The sequence below is a fragment of the Pan paniscus genome, chromosome X (genome assembly GCF_029289425.2).
Source record: "Pan paniscus chromosome X, NHGRI_mPanPan1-v2.0_pri, whole genome shotgun sequence".
Classification (NCBI taxonomy): domain Eukaryota; kingdom Metazoa; phylum Chordata; class Mammalia; order Primates; family Hominidae; genus Pan; species Pan paniscus.
In genome coordinates, this window is record NC_073272.2 from 124,020,895 (window position 1) to 124,043,590 (window position 22,696).

At 35.7% G+C, this 22,696-nt stretch overlaps 1 protein-coding gene across 1 annotated transcript in view; it reads right to left on the reverse strand.

Annotated features, from left to right (window-relative positions):
* TENM1 (teneurin transmembrane protein 1) overlaps nucleotides 1-22,696 on the reverse strand; it is a 334,457-nt gene that overhangs the window by 170,313 nt on the left and 141,448 nt on the right. The window contains exons 8-10 of the mRNA XM_034950131.4: nucleotides 15,810-15,995; nucleotides 14,184-14,207; nucleotides 12,135-12,281 (exon numbers count right to left, since the gene is read on the reverse strand). Of these exons, the coding sequence (XP_034806022.2) occupies nucleotides 12,135-12,281; nucleotides 14,184-14,207; nucleotides 15,810-15,995 (357 nt within the window). The remainder of the gene's footprint in view (nucleotides 1-12,134; nucleotides 12,282-14,183; nucleotides 14,208-15,809; nucleotides 15,996-22,696) is intronic.

Below are 22,696 nucleotides of genomic sequence, written 5' to 3' on the forward strand. Positions count from 1 at the left end.
TAATGCCAAAAACGATCTTAAAAAAAAACTAAAAAAATCTAAACATAGAACCAATTCATAATTGGGACTCACATTCTCATCTAGTAATGTTCTATACATTCCAAGCTATAGTTTCATATTTAATCATTGCCTATTATGTAGGGCTGACCCTTTAAGACCTCTGTTTTCTGAGACATCAGCAAGGCTCCTGTTGAGTCTAGAAAGACCTCAGGCAAGCCGACCAATAATGGCATGCAAACCCCATATTATAATTTGTAGGTAAGTCCAGCACACGGGCAAAGATGAACTTACCAATTATCACATTGACTAACACCCCATATAGTACGTCTAGACTGTTGCAAAGAAGTGCAAATGACAATTACACTGAATGTGTGCCTTGTTTTTTGGCTATTAACAGTTTTTTTTTTTTTCTAATTGTTCAGAATTGGAAGCTGTGGCACCCTACTGACAGCCAAGCTCAGCGTCGTCAGATATGGGCATGTCAAATATTAACTGATTTTTACTTTTAGGGCCTGTTCTCTTCAAAGGAATAAAAATACTAGGTAGCTAAAAAAGAGGGAGGTTACACTGACTTGAAGGACTATCTATGGCATTCATTGATCCTAGCTTTGCCAACCAGTTTGGGACTTTGCCAGTTGGCTCAATTGGTGTTGATGAAGCACTGGTTTCTTTGCTACGGGATCAAGTCATCACTCGTAAACTTATGCCTACTAATTGTATGCCCCTGGCTGAAAGGGGAAATGGATGGAGGAATATGAGTGATACAGGGGAAACCCATACTTTCTAATCCTGAAAATGAATTTACAAATATATATCCTTTAGAGACAGCACTTGTATTATCACCTTGATAATAATGGGCAGTTAATTCATGGTAGGTTATACAAAAGGATTTGAAAACACGTACAGATTAGTTAATATTTGCCAGGCACTAGGTACATCCACGTATATTATCTCAACAAATCCCTTCAACAAGCCTGTTAGGTTGATATTCTCATCCCTATATTACAAACAAAGAAGGGGAGGCTAAATGTAGTTGCAGTGGGAAGTAACCTGGGAGTCATATGAACACCTAGTGTTATGCATGCAAATCACACATTCAACATCATCATCTAAACAGCGTGTATTACTAGTACTGATCTAGGCTGTAGGACTTCCAAGTGCATGACTATACATAGGTATTTAGAGCACATGAAGTGGTTAAGGTAAAAAACAAAACAAAAGAAAACAAAAACAGACTACTTTGGCTCTATTTTTTTTTTTTTGAGACGGACTTTTGCTCTGTCGCCCAGGCTGGAGTGCAGTGGCGTGATCTCTGCTCACTGCAACCTCTGTGTCCTGGGTTCAAGTGATTCTCCTGCCTCAGCCTCCCGAGTACCTGGGATTACAGGCACCTGCCACCATGCCCAGCTAATTTTTTGTATTTTTAGTAGCGATGGGGCTTCACCATGTTGGCTAGGCTGGTCTCGAACTCCTGGCCTCAGGTGATCAACCTGCCTTGGCCTCCCAAACTGTTGGGATTACAGGCGTAAGCCACTGGGCCAGCCCTGCTTTGGCTCTAAGCTTAACGTTGCCACTTACAATCTGTAGAATCCTAGACAAGTCAGTTCCTCATTTGTAAGATGTAAATAACAATAATACTCACTCTATAGGTTGTTGTAAGTATCACATGCTATAATAAAGATGAGATTGTGGGCACTCAGGGTGGTATAGCCATAGACTGGAGAACATTAGGCTAAGTGAAATAAGTCAGTCATAGAAGGGAAAATACTCCATGATTGCTCTTATATGAGGCATCTAAGATAGTCAAACATATAGAAGTAGACAACAGCATGGTGGTTACTTGGGGATTGGTTATGGGGATATGAGGAGTTGTTTAATGGGTATAAAGTCACAGTTATAAGATGAGCAAGTTCTCGTACAACATAGTACTTATAGTTAATAATGAGGTATTGTGCAGTTAACAATTTTTTAAGAGGGTAGACCTCATGTTAAGTGTTCTTAACACACACACACACCCACACACACACACACACACATACACACACACTCCACCCCAGAACAAAGGGACAAGAAGAAAACCGTTGGATGTAATGGATATGTTTATTACCTTGTTTGTGGTGATGGTAACATGAGTTTATACATATGTGTAAACTGACCAAATTATTTACATTTATTATGTTCAGGTTTTGTACACCATTTATACCTCAATAAAGCTGGAAAGGTAATCATAATAAGCTTACTATCTAGTACATAACCAGCACTTGATAAATGTTAGCTGTTGTTATTATATCAAATTCTAAAACATACAGACTGCAAAGAATCTAAGGATAGAGTCTTAGGGGTAGATGTCAATGGTTTGCAATGGCAGTTTAAAGTGTTCAACCCCTTTTATTGAAGTTGCCTTATCACTGGCCAGAGGGTAATTGATTTCTGTGTAGCACGTTCCAGTTGTTGGAATGTGTTCATTTTACGAACTATGCTTGGTCAGGTTGTCAGGTAGGTAGGATCTTATGTGACTCTGAGTAGACAAACACTAATACTACAGAAACTTTTCATTCATTGGATTTGATTGATTCAGAATTTGTCACCATTTGGACAGGGGTTGGATTTAAGCTTAAGCTTTTCAGCATCTGTAGAACAGTGGGTCTGCTGAGTAAATTAATAGTGAAAATAAAATGGAAGGGCTGATCATTCCAATGACTCAGTAAAGCAAAGTCTTCTTAGGCATTTTAGAAAGCCATAAGCAATGAACTAACTATAAATCATTCATAACTCTTTACTAAAGCAGGCCTCCTACTAGGCACTCCTGTTAGCTTAGTTGTTGCCCTTACATGTATTGAAGGTAATAGGACTGTATTTCCTCTGGAAATAGTCTATAATTCATATTCTTCATTTATTCAGGCTGATTTTCACCCCTGGATTTTACTGTATTAGAAAAAAGAAAGTGAGAGAGACTCAAGTGCACTCAGGATTTGGCCTGCCCAAATCATTATTGTTGCTATAACCACATACCATTTAACTTTTCTGGGTTGGGAAAATACGTTGTTTGTATGCCACTAATGTTCATGTCCTCCTGGTGCCTACCTGCCATCGATGGCTTTTCATATCACTTAGAATAAAAGCCTAAGTCTCAACAATGACTTATTACCTCACAGTCTGATTCTTTGCCATCTCCCTCTTACCTCTCAGATCTTACCTCTTCTGATCCACCCAATCTCCTTCCCACTCCTCTGGCTGTTCCTTAATTTCCCAGGCAATGTTATCAGGACGTTTGCACACACTATTCCTATGCCTGGAATGTTCTTCTCCCTGGTATCAACATGGCTTAACCTTCACCTCCTTTGGGTCTTTATTCAAATGTCATCTTCTTAGTGAGATTTTCTCTGTCTACCTTATTTAAAATTTCCCCGTCCTACACTCCCTGTCCTTCCTTTTCCTGCCTTATTTTAATTTTAATTTTTTTAATTTTAAATTTTTGTGGGTACATAGTAGGTGTATATATTTATGGGGTACTTGAGATATTTTGATACAGGCATGCAATGTATAATAATCTCATCATGAAAGATGGGGTATCTATCCCCTCAAACATTTATCCTTTGTGTTACAAACAATCCAATTATACTGTTTTAGGTATTTTAAAACGCACAATTAAACTATTGACTGTAGTCACCCTGTTGTGCTATCAAATAGTATGTCTTGGCCAGGTGTGGTGGCTCACGCCTGTAATCTCAGCACTTTGGGAGACTGAAGAGGGGTGGATCACCTGAGGTCAGGAGTTCGAGACCAGCCTGGCCTATATGACGAAACCCTGTCTCTACTAAAAATACAATAATTAGCCGGGCGTGGTGGTGGGCATCTGTAATCCCAGCTACTCGGGAGACTGAGGCAGGAGAATCACTTGAACCCAGGAGGCAGAGGTTGCAGTGAGCTGAGATAGCACCATTGCACTCCAGCATGGGCAACAAGAGTGAAACTCCATCTCAAAAAAAAAAAAAAAAGTAGGTCTTATTCATTCTTTCTAACTATCTTTTTGCACCATTAACCATCTCCAATTCCCCTTTAAATCCCCATTACCCTTGCCAGCCTTTGGTAACCATCTTGCCTTTAAAAAAAAAAAAAAAACAAATTTTCTTCATCACATTTACCACCTTCTATCATAATATGTATTTTTAAAATTTGGTTTAATTTCTGCCTCTTGTAACTAGAATATAAGCTTTATGGAAGCATGAATTTTATCTTTTTTATGCATTGCTATTTCCTCAATGACTAGAAAAGTACCTGGCTTAAAGTAAGCATTCAAGGCCCAGCACGGTGGCTTACGTCTGTAATCCCAGCACTTTGGGAGGCTGAGGCAGGCAGATCACTTGATGTCAGGAGTTTGAGACAAGCCTGGCCAACATGGTGAAAACCCATTTCTACTAAAAATACAAAAATTAGCTGGGGGGTGAGGGTGGCATGCACCTATAGTTCCAGCTACTTGGGAGGCTCAGGCAGGAGAATAGCTTGAAACCAGGAGGCGGAGGTTGCAGTGAGCCGAGATTGCACCACTGCACTCAAGTCTGGGTGACAGAGCGAGACTCTATCCTCCCCCCAAAAAAATGAACATTCATTATATATTTGAATAATGAATAAATGGATGCCATAAAAGTCCTATTTCTATGACATTTGTAAATGTGCCCAGAGATTAACAAATGTCCAACTAATATATCAAATTGTTATTAATAGATTCTTCATTGATAACACACTTTTATTGCCCACTTTAAATGACTGTATTTCCACTCTTTTCTCATTCATTTTCATCACTGCAAAGTAGACAGATGTCAAGTATCAGTAGCCTTAGTTGGTAGATAATGTGATGGGCCCAGTCATACAGTGGTGAACAGTTACAGAGTTGAGATTTTCTACTTTGCAGTTGCATCTGGAGGCACTTGGGCAGTTTAGGCTCTTATAACTAAGTGATGATCCATTAATAAATGGGTTGCTTCAAAATTAAAGGGGTACGGTGAGAAAAGAATAATTAGAAATATGCTTTCTGATGCCAAGTCTTTTGTCTCCAACCAAATCTCAAAAGTAAATGTGAAGATGTCTGCCTCTTAAATAGAGTAAATGTTATAAATTCATTGTTCCTTCTCTTTCATTTTCCTATTTATTAAACACTGAAGCATGCTAGTGCCATTCTAAACATGAGGCTCATTGATCCATGAGCTTGTATGTGTTCATAACTCACCCATGGTGCTGTTTTCTGGATCTAGAAACACTACATCATAAAAGAGGCTTGCAAACAGCTATTGCTCTTAATGAATGGTGACTTGTTATGAAGAATGATTCCTGGAAGATCATTCTCTTTTAGGCAATTAACTTATTGATTTTACCAATGAATATGAATATAGACCACTGGAAGAGTTTATACCAGAGAAGCTTGGACAAACGTGATAAATACTTAAAAGAGCAGAGAAAAAAGGCTGTTTGGATTAAACACTCTTACTCTACATTTTTTGAGCCTCCTTGAAAATATTTCCACAATATCAGAGACCACTTTCCTTCCTCCATAAGTCGAGTGAATGAAATGGAATCTTTGTATGGTAACTGAAGATCTTGTAAAACTCACAATGTTCTGTATGATCTGGCCCCTGACTACTTTTCTATACTAATCTCTTCCTGACTCATGTTCCAGCCACAAAGACATGCCTTTTACTTTAGAGCCTAGTACATTTCCACCTCAGGGCATATATACATGCTGTTTCCTCTGTCTGGAACGTTCTTCCCCTGACTCATGTGAGGCCTCTCTCACCACCCAGACTAGGTCAGGTCCCCATGCACATTTATAGAATTACACAATTTTAAAATTATAAAATTTTTCTAGCACTCTTCACAGTTGTAAATATATAGCTATGAGGGATCTTCAAAAAGTTCTTGGAAAATGTGTATCATGAGAAAACTATGCAAGGAGTTCAAATTTTTTTTCCACTAAAATAAAGTCATACTAACTTGTTGTAACACATCTGAACAGGATCTAGTTTGAGGCACTAAGAAGGATAAGGCATCATTTTGAAAAGAGTCCCTGTCAGAGCAACATGAATTTTGCTGAAATTGAAGCAAGAACAAACATCAAATTTACGATGAAACTTGGGTGGAAGAATGATGACATCACTGATACTTTATGAAAAGTTTATGGGGACAATGCCCCAAAGAAATCAGCAGTTCACAAATAGATAACTCATTATAAGAAGAGACAAGATGATGCTGAAGATGAAGCCTGCAGCAGCAGGTCATCCACATCAATTTGTGAGGAAAAATTAATCTTGTTTGTGCTCTAATTGAAGAGGATCAATGATGAACAGCAGTAGCAGTTCCGACACCACAGACATCTCAATTGGTTCAGCTTACACAATTCTGACTGAAAAATTAAAGTCAAGCAAATTTTCCACTTGATGAGTACAAAACTGTTACTCCCAGATCAGCAGCAGACAAAAGCAGAGCTTTCAATGGAAATTTTAAATAAATGGGATGAAGATCCCGAAGCATTTTGTTGAAGAATTGTAATAGGAGATGAAATGTGGCTTTACCAGTTTGACTCCGAAGACAAAATACAATCAAAACAATGGCTACAAAGAGGTGGACGAGGTCCAGTCAAAGCAAGAGTGGACTGGTCAACAGCAGTGGTTATCCCAGCACTTTGGGAGGCTGAGGCAGGCAGATTACTTGATGTCAGGAGTTCGAGATCAGCCTATCCAACATGGTGAAAACCCATCTCTACTAAAAATACAAAAATTAGTCAGAGGGGCGGGGGTGGCATGCACCTATAGTTCCAGCTACTTGGGAGGCTCAGGCAGGAGAATAGCTTGAACCCAGGAGGCAACAGTTGTTTGGGGTCCTCAAGGCATTTTGTTTGTTGTCTTTCTGGAGGGCCAAAGAACGATAATATCTGCTTATTATGAGAGTGTTTTGAGAAAGTTAGCCAAGGGTTTAGCAGAAAAACACCCAGGAAAGCTTCACCAGAGAGTCCTAATCCACCATGACAATGCTCCTGCTCATTCCTCTCATTAAACAAGGGCAATTTGCAAGAGTTTCAATGGGAAATCATTACGCATTTACCTTACTTACAGTTCTGATTTGCCTCTTTCTAATTTTTTTTTTTGTTTCCTAATCTTAAAAAATCTTTAAAGGGTACCCATTTTTCTTCAGTTAACAATGTAAAGAAGACTGGTTAAGTTCCCAGGACCCTCGGTTATATCAGGATGGACTCATCCCTTACAAAATTGTCTTGAACTTGATGTAGAAGTAAAGTTTATATTTTTGTTGAGAAATAAAGTTTATATTTTAAAATATTTATATTTCAAGTCTCCCTTTCCATGAACTTTTTGAAGTCCCTCATATTTGTGTGGATTATTTAATATCTATCTGCCTTGCTAGACCATAAGCTCCATGAAGGCAGAAACTTGTATTGTTTATCATTTTCTCCCCAGTGCCAAGCACAATAGTTAGCAAGAAGTAGTAATGAATTAATGGAAAACCAGGTACTTAATGTGAAATGTTTGGCCTAAAGGTAAACATTTGAGTGAAACATTTGGATCATCACTATCCAATATAACTTCTCCTAAAGCTAGGAATGCTCTAGTACTGTGCTGTCTAGTACAGTAGCTACTAGTCTCATGTGGCTACTGAGCACTTGAGATGTGACTAGTGCAGTTGAGATCCTGAATTTTTTTATGTTATTTAAGTTAAATTTAAATACTCACATGTGGCCAGTGGCTACCATACTAGACAGTGTAGATTTTGATGTCTGCAAATATTTAGATATTGGATGGTCTACACATTTAGCTAAACATTATAAAAAAGTTTTAAATTTTTACTAAGTCAAATTTATTGTTTTTTTTTCCTATTATGGTTTCTTTTTATGTTTACAAAGTGCTTTCTCATTGTAAGATCTATCACCTATTTTTTTTTGAATTCTGTTTGTTTTCTTTTACTTTTACCTCATTAATCCAGTTGAAGTGTTTTTATTTATCTTATTCTTTAGGTATATGGTATGAATTAAAAAATCTAAGGCATTTTTCTTAAGAGTTGTCACAATTCCATTTATTTAATAATGCTTATTTCCCCCATTGCTTTTTGATGCCAGTTTTATAATATACTAAATTTTGTACCTGGGTGTGTTCTAGAGCTTTTATTCAGTTGCATTAATCTGTCTATTCTCACATCAGTGCCACTTTGCTTTAATTATCATAGCTTTCAAATATGCCTTAATGTCTGATAGTTCTATCTTTCACTATTGTTTGTTTTAGCTATTCTGACTCAGTTAATATAATGTTCAAACTTTTTTCTGATGTTAATTCATACGTGCATGTAATGTATGGTGATCATATGTAACCAACTCCAAATTAGGACACATGATTAACAAATGAAAATGTGGTCACCATAGTAAGTTTTTTCCTCCAAGTATAGGGTTGTGCATGTGGTAGGTGCTTCTTGATTAAAGAGATGAATGAGGTCAAGACATTTAATAGGTTTGTGACTTCTATAGTAATTAGTTCTTGTATATACAATACATAAGATAGCTTTCCTTTTTTGCACTTAAGAAAAAACATCCAAAGGTTATTTTTTCTCTGTTCTGTTTTTACTGTTCAAGGAGCTTTTAGGTAGTTTCTGGACCAGTGGTGTCACCCACATATTCAATGCAGCCCAATTAGTTACTGAGAATCACAATGCATTGAATCAGAGGGTAACTAAAGTCAAAGCTTCAGGAAGTAGCAGCAATACTAATGAGTATTCAAAGCTGATTAGAATGCAAAAAAATTCCACCATTCTTTAAGTATCAGTTATAATATGGAGTAATCAGGTAGCAGCTACTTGAAGCAAATGCTTGAAAGTGATTTTTTTTGATTGGGAAGATTTCTTAAGAATTACATTTTTAAAATTAGAACTACTTTTTCCCAAAACGGTTCAATTGGTACTTTCTAATGTAATTAAAACACACACCTATACACACATGTGCAAACAAGTAGACTAATATTAATATTAAGGAAATATTAATAATTAGTCATATTTAACTAAATGAAACCAGCCATTATGGATAGCTGGAAAGCTGAGACTACCAAATGAAGGGCATTTAATATATTCTCAGGGGTAATGTTTGAACAGTATAAAAATGAAATTATTGGTCTAAAATCTTAGTCATGGGGCTTTCAGAGTTTATTCAATCTATCTTTCCATCTCAAAGTAGAACTGAATCTATATTTATCATCAATATCATCTTAATCCTACTATAGGGAAAAATGGTAATTGGAAATCTCAAGGAGCTTTCCCCCTGTTCCCTAAAGAGATGATCATAAAAATATACTGAGCTCATATTAAGGTCTTTGATTTTTAATTTGCATATAGATACATAGTTTTAAGGAATGTTCACAGGTCAATACACGTTCAGTTAAATCTTCTATGTCTTCTGAATCTACATAGACCACAGGCATTGAGAATTGATAATTCATTAATTCATTAATATTTAATTGATCCATTCTTTAAACATTTTGGCTGCCTTGAGATGACCTTGAGGCCATAAAAAATGGTGATAATTAAATATTCAATTATTTTTATTACTTTACTAAGGCAGGAAACATTGGCTCAACCTTAACTGAGCCAGAAATTATAATTGCATAGGTTGTTAATGTGTTTTCTGAGCATAACATTTTAATCAATACATAACTGAGAAATTCCTATTATTATACCAAATCCTTTTTAGAATGAAGCAGACTACCTAGGTTTATATACAGGACCTATCATTTGCTTACTATGTGATTTTTAACAACTTACTTGACTTCTCTGTGTCTCAGTTTCCTAATTTGTAAAGTAGTGTTAATGGTAGTTCCTGGCCAGGTGCAGTGGCTCACACCTGAAATCCCAGCACTTTCAGAGGCTGAGGCAGCCAGATTGCTTGAGCCCAGGAGTTTGAGACGGGCCTGGGGAACATGGTGAAATCCCGTTTCTATTAAAAATATAGAAATTAGCCAGGAGTGGTGGTGTGTGCCTGTAGTCCCAGCTACCCAGGAGGCTAAGGTAGAAGGATTACCTGAGCTCCAGAGGCAGAGGTTGCAGTGAGCTGAGATTGTGCCACTGCACTCCAGAATGGGAGACAGAACAAGACCCTGTCTCAAAAAGAAAAAAAAAATGTTCCTACCTAATGGGGATTAAATGAAATAATTCACATAAGGGGCTCAGCACAGTGCCTGGCACATAGTAAATCCTGAATACAAGTGAGATACTATTATTTTCAACATATTGGGAATATAACTATGGGCAATGGGTCATGCTTAACACGCAACAAGAAAACCATATACAGAATATAATTAGGTGTTTGATTGTATGGTGCATATTATCAACACCATGGGTAATTGAGGAGGTGGATGTCAGAAGTTTCATGGGAGATATGGTTTAAGTTGAGACTTAAATTATGGACAGAGAATAATGGGTGGAGAAGACATGAAGATGTGCCAGGTAAAAGGTATATAATGAAAAAGACAAGAAGGAAAGTGAAGATGAGTCTTAGAGGGCCATAAAAATAAACTAAATAGTTTATCAGTGGATCATTAGATTGAAAACTTCACTCCAGTTTCCAAAACAAGGTTTTCAAGTTATATGGGTAGTAAACAGTCTCTTCAGAAAATAGTCTCTTCTATTTGTGTGTGTGTGTGTGTGTGTGTGTGTATGTGTGGTGTAGTTTACTATCTTTCAAGTGGCTCACTTGAACTATCTCATTTAATACTTATTACAACCCTATTAGACAGTGTGTGTCTAATTATTCAATCTATCTTTCTGTCTCAAAGTAGAACTGAAGCTATATTTATCATCAATATCATCTTAATTCTACTATAGGGAAAAATGGTAATATCATTTAATATCATCAACCCCATTTTAGAAATAAGGAAATTGAAGCATAGAGATATCATAAAACTTGTCCCAAATCATGCAGCTAGTATAAGAGCCAGAGCTAGTATCTGAATCCAGACAGTTTAACTTCAAATCTCTGTGTTCTTAATCACAAAGTTGCCTCCATTTAATTTTGATAAGGTCTTAAAACTTTTAAAGGTTAACTGTTAGCCAGAACAAGTAAAGGAAGAAACTCTTACAATGCAGTTTGGTGCTTAAGCCATGACTGCTACCTTATTAATATAATCCTGCCTCATGTCTGAATTCATATGACAAGGAATGCAACTGTCTAAGCAGATATAGAAATGTGAAGTGTCAAATTTAATAATATACTTCATTTTAAGCTAATATACAGAAATTCAAACAAAATTTTTTGTTAATTTTATGTTTCCTCGAGTAGAAGGTATGTGGAAAGTGAGGATTTGTTGTTTTAGGCTCACTCAGAGGTGGTTTGGGTAGTTTTGATGTCTGATCATACAGTGTGTTAGATGTTTTGTTGGCTTTCCTAAGAGAAGTGGTAACTCTGAGGTCTTGGAGCCACAGTGGTTTTAAAAAATATCATGCGCAGCTCCTTGATTAAATATTTAAAATTCTACCATAAATTGTCTCGATGCTATGTCCTCTGAAAGGTATAAAGTGCTACTAAAAGGTAGACACACAAGAGGGAGTTCCAAATAACTAACAACAAAGAAAAATATTTTAGCATGTCTAGTGCAAACTATGCTAACATCAAACAACTTGAATAGTGGTATGTTAATTTAATTTGATATGATAAATGCCATGGGTATGGGAGGTAGCATGGTGTAGTAGTTGAGAAAATATGCTCTGAAGTCACATAGCCCTAAATTGGAGACTTGGCTCTGCTACTCTCTAGCTATGTGATTCTGGATAAGTCACTTACTATCCCCACCCAGAGCATTAATTTTCCCATCTACAAGTGGGGAAAATAGTAATACCTATACCTCATAGGGTTATTGTGAGAATTAAATGATACATAACACATGCAAAAAAAATTGGAGTACTGCCTGGTCATAGTAATATTCAATAAGTAATGTCTTCTTAATGTGATTGAGACTAAAAGGTAGCATTACCCTATATAACTCAGTATCATTTATACTAGAGATTCCTAATTTTCACCCTTGGCCAGGTTGATTACCACTGTGCTAGAGGCTGGGCTATTCCTTTCTTACGTGAACATTTTATAAATGACTCACCTCCATCATTGTCCAAGTTATCTCCACAAAGCATTTCCATGACAACATTGCAGCCTGTCCCACTCCAACCCACCTGACACACACAGTGCCAACCATTTTGATCCAGGGTACATCGTCCATTTCCAAAGCAGAGCCCTGGGCAGCCATCTGAAAAGACATCAGAGAGTAACCATCACAGAGACATCAGAATGGGATTGGCCAACAATGATGTATTTGCCTATAGGGAAGCATCTAACCATCTGGGCCCCATTCAGATGAGGTGTTGAATAAATGGAAGAGGAGCTTGCTTGCCTGCAAAACCTTCCCAGGGAACTTGTTATCCCTTACTCTGCAGTGGTTTTCCTTAGGGAGCCAATTAAGCTTTATTAATGCTAACCCCAATTCCCAACCCCTGGTTCATATAGGAAGAAAACTATGGCAGGGGCAAGAATTCTTTTTTTCTTTTCACTAAACATATCTCCTCATCTCAATCAAAACTATATGGATGACACTGTATCTAGTTATGGCCGATATGTTGGGAAAATATAGCAGTCCCTATGAAGAGAAACTTTCCCTACTACTTCTAGCCTGTGCTGATTTTCCCTTATGATGTATTGCTTCAGGACTTAAGTATGTTGGTATACAGTTCAGACCACACCATTAAGTATTTGTTCATATGGTGCCTTAGAAATGTGCTGTAGTTGCTTTATATTTATTCAGCTTTTCTCTTCAAGATTATTATTCGTCTGCGGGCTAAGGATTGAAATCTTTACTTCAATGGTATCTCTCTCAAAAGCTTGCATGATATTATGCTTATAACAATAATATTAAATGTTAAATAAGTGTTTATGGAATTAATACATGCCAGATCTAGACTTTCTGAATTATAGAGAACTGGAAAATATCAAGTCAAGAGGAAAGTGTAGCATTTAAATAACTTTTATCCATTGATAAAGCATCAACACTGACAATGGTTCCTCTTTAGACTTTAAATTTCTCAGGGATGCCCTACTCTTTGTACCCGTAGTCTGGAGTTCAGCTCTAGCAAAGGGTAACTTCACATGCGCCACATGCGCAGTGGGCAGATGAATGGAGAAAGCAACTATAATGCTACTGGGTATTTTCCTAGTAGCAACACAGGACCAGACCTGAATTTTACTGGGAATAGTCCAGTCAATATTCATTTTGGTTTCTTTCTTTGAAAGAAAATTCCAAAAGCATAAAGAGCAAAACAAAAAAAAGATTAAAAAATCTGTAGAAGTAACCCAGTGTTCCTTCTAAATAGTTTTCCAAGCAACTATCAACAGACAAGAGGAAGAAAAAATTTAAAAATAAAATGACAGATGGTTGTTAGAAAATATGAAAAGCTTGATGTATGTAATATACTCATGACATGGCATATAATAAACATACATAGGTTTGAGAAGGGAATTTTTGTAGTTCTATTCTAATGGATAGGCAATAGATAATTAAGGTGAAATAAAGAATAATTTGGGACATATTAAACTTCTGAAGCTGAGGTAATGAAAGGCACTAGGATATCTGGCAGAAAAACCCTTGCTGTCTCTGTTAAAGGAAGCTCCTTGGAGGGATGGATGATGGGATGCTTCTAGGAGGATAATTCTCCTGCCCCTGTAAGGACTCAGGAGTCCTTGTATATGGACTTGGAGCTATATTGTTATGTTAAAGAGAAAGTTCATCTTCTGAACCAAATTATTTAATAATTATTAAATTATTAAAAATTATTTAATAATTACCTGTGTAATACACACAGATCCAGACACACACACATACACAGAACTCAATATAAAGACAAGAAAAAGTAGTCCTTAAAACTGCTTATCAGTCCATTCCATACTACGGTAAAAAGTGACTCTTTGATGTTGAAAAAACAAATTACCTTTTAGTGTGACTATTTTAGCATGAAACTGACAACATTATATTTAAATAAGATTGCCAAAAATAAAAACAAACAACACAAATGCCAAAAAACGCTACCCTTTCTTTCTTACATGCATATTTTCTTTTAAAAATATATTTCTGTTATAAAATTAGTGAGAAAAATCTTACCTCGGACAGCATCTAAGTAGTGAGCTAAAAGGGAGGGGAAAAGAGTGATCAAATGAATTTCTGAGAGACTAAAGCTATACAATATGTACTAATGGTTTACCATCTGTTGCCTGGGAGGAGAACAGCAAACTGTGAACTGCTGAAATGCCTGCAGCTCAAAAGTTGGGTACATGGGCCTGTGTAGTTTGTGAATAATATTTTCTGTGAGAACAATATTAATGGCATTTCTGCAAGAAACTCTATTAGGCTTCATAAAAAGTGTCATATTTCATTAGAAGTATAAGAACTGCATTTTCACATTTCAGTAATAACTCCTGTGAAAGAGCACTGGCTTCAACTTCTTATTAGTAATATCTTTAGAAGAGAGTTCTGGAGTAACCACCTATGGTAATCATCACAATATTTAAATCCTCTTATGTAAAGGCAATAAACTTACTGTAGTACAGGAATGTAATTACTTAAGCTACACATCTGAATCTCACCCCTCTCCACCTTTTTAATGAATCTTAAATATTTCCCACAGTTGCAGAACAAGACTTACTGTACCTTTAGTAGAGAAGTAATGCAGTTTATGAAGATTATATGTTATATGTATTATATATATTATACATTACTTTGGCAAGCTCCAACCATTATAACAAAATACTTTCACCTAAAAATGAAAGCTGTAGTATAGTCTAGTGAGGGAAAAGCCTACAAACAATAAATTGGGTATCCAGAGGCCCACATTTGCCTTTGCTCTGCATGAATTTTCTGTGTAGTCAAGGAATGCCACTGGAACACTCTGTGACCCCCTTTCTTTAGCTGAACAGTGGGAATCATACTTGTTACTCTGTATTAATGACAACCTTTCTATGCAAAGATTTCTTGCATAGAAACCTTAGCGGTGGATAGAAATATATGTTAAGGGCTTTGCTTTTTTTCAGAAAAAGAAAGTGTTTTATAACTGAAATATTTATTTTTAATATCTTTTATAGTGTGAAGATCACATGATACATTAATTATTACATAGGCTTTTCCATATTCACAGATCATTTTCCCTTTGTGAAATTAGCAATAAGGGGTGAAGGGAGAGTGGTGGCTTCAGGACCAACTCTCTACACTACCGGATAAACAATTCAACACAAATGTTCTATTGATGATAGGTCAGAAGTGCCTTCCTCATATACATTAAAGACAGCCTCTAATGATATCGAATGGCCCCTGTTAAAGTAGTCCCATTTAATGAAATTGCCTCTAAGTGCTTTCAACTGAAACAACCTATACTTTTCAAAAGGAAAAATGGGCAGATAATGTTACCTTCACTACAAAAGCACTTTTCTTATTAACTAATGACACTTTATTCCAATGTAACATCTTTCACTTGAGTAACTCAAAGCACTTGAAAGCAGAAAACATAAGGAATACTGAAGTAATAAGAAAGGAAATAACACAAGAAATACGTAGAATGTCATCGACAAAAGAAGAAACCTACCAGTTCACAAAACTTTAAAACTTGTAACCAACCCTCCTTCTCCTCCCCTACTCCAACCTCAAATTCTACTAAATGCCTTGTGATTGACTCACTAGACTGCTCTTAACTTCAACTAATCCAACTTACTTTGGTTAAAGTATGGTGGTACTTACCAATTGTGCAGTGGTCGCCCTCCCATCCAGGGCTACACTCACATTTTCCATCTTTGCATTGGCCATGCTCAGTACAATGAGAATGACAGGAGCGTTCCTCACATGTTGGTCCTACCCAGCCTTCTTCACACTGGCAAATTCCTCTTGAGCAGACTCCATGGCTACCACACTCCATGGTACACAGCTCTGTGGGGAATTCAAAGAAGACATATTAACATATTTTGTTAAAACCAGCATCCATTCTTCCAAGAAACATTATAATTACCAAAAATCCCTGTCTATATTTATATTTTATTTATTTATTATTTTAATAGAGATGGGGTCTTGCTGTGTTAACCAGGCTGGTCTTGAACTTCTGGCCTCAAGTGATCCTCCCATCTTGGCTTCCCAAAGTGCTGGGATTACAGATGTGAGCCACCATGCCCTGCCCACACTTATATTTTAAACAAAATGTTAATAAACAATTTATATAAACAAGATGTCACAAAGATCTCTAGCATCTGAATGAATGTGCAAGAAACTCTAAAAAGAGGTAGTTAAGTCTCTAAGAATAATATAAAACTCTAAGCCAAACTGATTCTGAGAAGTCTATAAAATGATAATGGCATTCAAGGCTTAGAAATGAGATTAATGACAAACAAATGCCAAGTGGGTTTCACTAAAAATTCATTAAGATCACAGATAATGTTGCAGGAATTTTATGATAGTATTAGGTATCACTGGGGGAAAAATCCCAATAAAACAGTGCCCTAACTTCATTCAGAAAGACAAGTTCATTAATTGGAAAGATAATAACTTTCTAATAAAATTCATAATATACAAAAGGTAAAGATGCCAATGATGACAACCAGCTGGTTTCCCTGATCATACTAACAATATTTGCATTTATTTTAAGCATACAAAATTAACCCTGGTTGATTAAAGTACACACCCTTCTTATCTTCAAATGCTACTAAGTATTTAGACAGTATAATAATGATGATGTGTACTGGCCCTGCTGAGTTTCTTTCCTTTGTCCCTTTGACTTTTTGTTGAGAAATGCTGAATATTAATAAAGTCATGACAGTAGATAAACCAACATAAAAGCATGGCAAGCCTCTTTCGTGATCTAATTCCCTTGCTGGAGGAAGAGAAGTAGGATAAAAACCTACGGAAAGAATGAAATATGTTTTGGGAACAATAGGCCACATATTCCTGAAAGGAAAAGAGGGTGTTCTGGAAGCCAGGTTGTCTCTTTCACAGTCTCAAATTCTGAAACTAGTTTAATATATTTAGAGGCATTGATATTAATATTCTCCACAGATAGCAGAGTTATTTTTCAGTAGATGACAATATTCTTCTGATAAAGCCATGATTATGAGTTTTATTATAATCTGGATCAATTTGTTCATAGGTTTACTCACAAGTATTCTTTGAAGGTCAGGGTATGATGGAAAGAGTAGTAAATCTGAAATAAAGAGAACTGCATCCTTGATTCCTCTGCTTAGTACCTATGGACCCTTAGGCAACTTACTAACGTATTGTCTTAATCTCTGTTTGCGTAAGAATGCAATAGAAGTAATAATACTTATACATCACAAAGCTGTTGGACAGATTTGAAATATAGTTTAGAGATGTAACCAACAGGACTTGCTCAAAATTGGATATAAGGGATGAAGGAAAGGGAAAAATAAAAGTTTGGCTTAAACAAATGGATAGATAATGCTGTCATTAATGAAATGGGAAAGGCTAAGGGAAAAATAAGGGAGGAAGATCAAAAAGATTAACCCTAAGATATATGTAAAAAGCCAAGTGAAAATGTCAGTGCAACCAGCAGAATATATGATTCTGACAGGCCAGGGCTGGAGATATAAAATTGGCCATCACTAGCATATAGGTGGTATTTAAAGGCATGGAAATAACTGGTTGATACCTCTAAACAGGGAACAGAAGAGCCCTGAAGAAAGATCAGGTAGAAAAAAGAGGAACCATCAAAGGAAACTGGGATGGAGATGGCAGTGAGTGATAGGAAGAAATCCAGGAGATTGCGGTGTAACTAAAGCACAAGAGGACGCTTTTCAATAAAGGAGTGTTTAACTACATCTAATATTGCTGAGAGGTCAAGTAAGGCACAGGCAGAGAAGTGCCCATTGGATTTATCAACATGGAATTTGTTGATGACTTTAGGAAGAGCTGTACTGATAAAGGTGTAGTTGAAAAGCCAAATTGGAATGGGTGGAAAAGTGAATGGAAAGCTGTGCAGGGAATCATCAGGTTGTGAGAAAAGTCTAGGGCATAGAAAAACGTATCTTAAAAACGTGGGCCTTGGCTTAAAAAGTGGTAGCTCAGGTAGAATTATCCCAAAAGAACCCCTGGTCCCGAATCTTGGTCTGAATCTCTGATAATTTGTATTTATAATTTCAGTCCTTGTAGTAAGGCTGATATTATCATTCTGTTCCCCTTCACGGCCTCCTCCCAAGACATTAAAAACTGAACTGAAAGGGCCTTTATAAGATTAGGTGCTAATTGGTTAAAGCTAGTCAAGTCAGCTCTGACTAGAATAGTTAGAAGCAAACATTTTTCATATATTGCTTTGTACAACTATAAATGTTAGGCATAGAGGAGTATAACATTCTGATTTCTGTTTGAAAAGTAATAGGACTAGATGAACAGTATTGGCCAAATAGCAGACTAGGCTATTTTCAAACTATCTCTATATAAACCATTAGAAATGTTGGATATAATGTAACAATTTTTTAAATTGCATGTCTTGGCTCACAAAAAAAGAGAAATCTTCAAGTGCCAGAAGCAAAGAGGATGCTAAAAGCCAAAGCAGTCAATTCTCTGGTAGCCTTGAGAGTTATTATACCCAATTACGACTAGGGGCTTGGGTACTTAAGCCCACAAAGAAAAAAGAGATGAGGTCTTGGACCCATTTCAGATGGAGTTGGACTAAATCTCCAGCATAAAGCTGGAGCCACTTGAAAGGCTGCAATCTCAGTAAGATGGTGAGAAATAAACTCTACCCACTAGCCCAGAGAGATGACAAAGAAGTACTGACTATTGAGTATAAAATAATAATAATAAAAAATCTGGAGCTAGGAAACAATGTAGAAATAAAATACTATCGTTTAATAATATGTAAGATGGAGTGTCCTGAATGAAATATTTGGAAAGCCTTATATTATTCGGGAGTTAGGTAACTGGTACTTTGTCAAGTATGCATATGAAAACATAAAGGTGGAATTCTGTTTCTAGTAAAAGGGACCTAAGTAATTTTTACTATTCCCTTCTGATGAGAACTAGAAAATCTAAACAAAATATATTTTTAAATCTTTTGGGAGTTAGTGGAGTTCACAAAACAGTAAAGAATTACTGTGCCAAGTTCCAGAAGAAAAAGAAAACCCAGAGAGAAGAGCCTGACATTTATGGATGCTTTTCCTATAGCAGCATCTGTCAATTATACTAGAGGGAGCTAGAAGGCTCAGAGGCTGAGTAGAGCTTTTTCAGTCTCATGGAATCAGAAAAAAAAATTGAATTGATAATGGCTAATACATTTCCAACATTGGCCAGGCACATTGGCATACACCTGTAATCCCAGCACTTTGGAAGGGTGAGGTGGGCAGGTCACTTGAGCGCAGGAGTTTGAGAACAGCCTGTGCAACATAGTGAGACTCCATCTCTACAAAAAATACAAAAAATAGCTGGCTGTGGTGGCATGTGCCTACAGCTACTCAAGAAATTGAGGTGGGAGGATTGCTTGAGCCCAGGAGGTCGAGGCTGCAGTGAGCCATGTTCATGCCACTGCACTCTAGCCTGGGCAACAGAGTGAGACCCTGTCTCAAACAAACAAACAAACAAACAAACAAACAAAACCCACCATGGAAGAAAGCAGTAAGCCAAATAAATGAAGCAAAATTGAAAGAAGAAGAAAGGGAAAAGGACAAATTCACAATCATAGTCAGAGACTTTACAGCCCCCCCTCTCACACCAACTGATAGAGCAAGCAAACAAATCAGAAAGAATATGAAATATTTGAGCAACATGGTTAACAGATTTGATCTAATTGATACATACAAAACACTGCCATAAATGACTACAAAATACACATAATGTATTTAAATGTATATAGAACATTTACAAATATTGACCACGTGCTAGGCTCTAAAGCAAGTCTTGATATATTTAGAAGTATTGAAATCATACATAGGATATTTTAAGCCCAGTATGAAATTAAATTTGAAATTTGTAATAGCAGATGAATCTAAAATCCATACATGCTTGGAAATCAATAAATATACTTTCGAATAAAACATTAAACAAATAAGACATCATCATGAAAATTAGAAAAGAGATGGAAATGAATGAAAATGTGTAATATAACTAAATCCATGTGTACAGAAAAATTTATAAGGTAGAAAGAAAAACGAGCTGAAAAACCATGACCTAAGTATCGATTCTAAGAAATTAGAAAAAGAAAACCAATGTATACAAGAATGTAGAAGGAAGAAAATGCTAATTATAAGAGCTAAAACTAATACAATAGGAATAAATATACTACAGAAAGAATCAACAAAGTCAATACTTGATGATTGGCTCAGACCAATAAAATTGATAAACTCCTGGTGGAGACTGATCAAGATGAAAATACAGAAGACCCAGATAACCAGTATCGGGAATAAAAAGTATGACATTGCTATACATAGTACAAACATAAAACATCCTAAGACGATATTACTAACAGCTTTTTGCCAGTACATCTGAAATTTTTGATGAACAGATTTCTAGAATAATACAACTTAATAAACTACAAGAAAAAATGGAAACTGAATAGTTTCTATAAAGAAACTTAATCCATAATGGAAAACATTACCACAAAGAAAATTCCAGTCTCAGATGACTTCATTTGTAAATATACCAAACTTTTAAGAAAGAAAAATTGCCAATCTTAAATAAACTTTTCCAAAAAATAGAAAAGAGGAGACTCTTAACAATATGCCTTATGAGGTCAACATAATCCTGATATAAAATTCTGAAGGATATTATTTAAAAAATATATGCCAGTCTTTCTCATGAAGATCTCATTCATGGATACAAAAATCCTAAACAAAAATTAACATAGCAAATCTAGCATTACATAACAAGAAATAATATCATGACCAATTTGTGCTTATTCTAGGAATATATTATAGATTATATATATTATATAATCTATATAATATAATATATATAATATAATTATAGAATATATATAAGATTGCTTTCACATTTGAAAATTAACAAATGTAATTCATCACATATATGGAATAAAAGAGAAAAATCAAATTATCATCTCAATAGATACATAATAGGTATTTGATAAATACTAAACATCCATTTATGATAAAAACTTGTAGCAAACTAAGATTAAAAGGAAATTTTAAGTTAACTTGTAATTAAAAGGAACTTTTAACTTTAATTTTAAAACTAAGACTAAAAGGAACTTTAAATTTGATAAAGAGTAGCTACAACACCCCATAGCAAACACCATAATAGTGAGATGTTAAAATCTTTTTTTGTGTTATTAAGACTGAGAAAAGATGCCTATGATCATCACTTCTACACAATATAATTCTGGAGGTCCTAGCCAATGAAATTATGCAAGAAAAAGGAAACTTGTTTAAACACTGAAAAGGAATAAATAAAGTCATCATCACTCAAAGGCAGTACAACTTTAATTTAATGGACATATATAGGACCTCAAAGCTATGACTATACAATACATGTTCTTTCCAAGCACACACAGAATAACCCACAAAAACTGACAAAGATTCGTCTACAAAGCAAGACTCAATAAATGCCAAAGATTCCACAGCATATGGATTATTCTGCTTCACAAAATGCAGTAAAATTAGAAATCAATAAACAAAAAGATAACAAAAGAAAAATCCCAGAAAGGTGTTCTTTAAAAACACAGTTAAAAATAATTCATGAATTATGTTTCAAAAATTACATTGGAATTAGAAATTGAGTAACAATGAAATACTATTTACAAAAACTTGTGGGATGCAGCTTAGACAGTAACTTAGAGGAAATTTACAGCCTGAAATGCATGTAGTAGAAAAGAAGAATAATTGAAATCTAATGAGCAAAGTGTCCAAATCAAGGATTTAGAAAAAGGACTACATATAAGTAGATGAAGGACACAACAAAGCCAAGAGCAGAAGTTAATGAAATTGGAAACAAAGAAACAACAGAGAAGATCAACAAAATCAAAATCTGCATCTTTGAGATGAATATAAAAAATAGAGAAACCCGTGGCAAGGTAATAGAGCTAGAAAAAAGGAAAAGAAAGAATACAAATAAACATTAAAGATTAAAATTCAAAAATAAATTAGAGACTGCTATTAACAACTTTATGCAAGTAAGTCTGAAACCTTAGATAAAGCAGATGTTTTTCCAGAAAACAAATGGACGTGAGAAGAAATAGAAAACCTGAGTACACATTTAAAACACTGAAAATTGCCCAGATGGTTTTACAGGTGTATTTTGTCAAATTTTCAAAGGACAGATAATCTCTATTTTAAACTATACCAGAGAACAGGAGAAAAGGGAAACCATCTTGAATCATTTTATAAGAATATAATCTAGTTCCAAAACAGTTCCAAAATAGGGTAAGAAAAGGAGAAAATGATTTTTTTTTAAAGGTGGGATGTCTCTATTTCGCCCAGACTGGACTTGAACTCTTGAGCCTAAGTGATTCTTCCACCCCAGCCTCCCAAGTATCTGGGACTGCAGGTGTGTTCCACCTTGTCCAGCTCTAGAACAGATTTCTTAATAGGCCAATCTCACTTATAAACATGGCTGCAAAAATCTTCAAGAAAATATCTGGTAATCAAACCAAAAATGCACACACATACACACACACA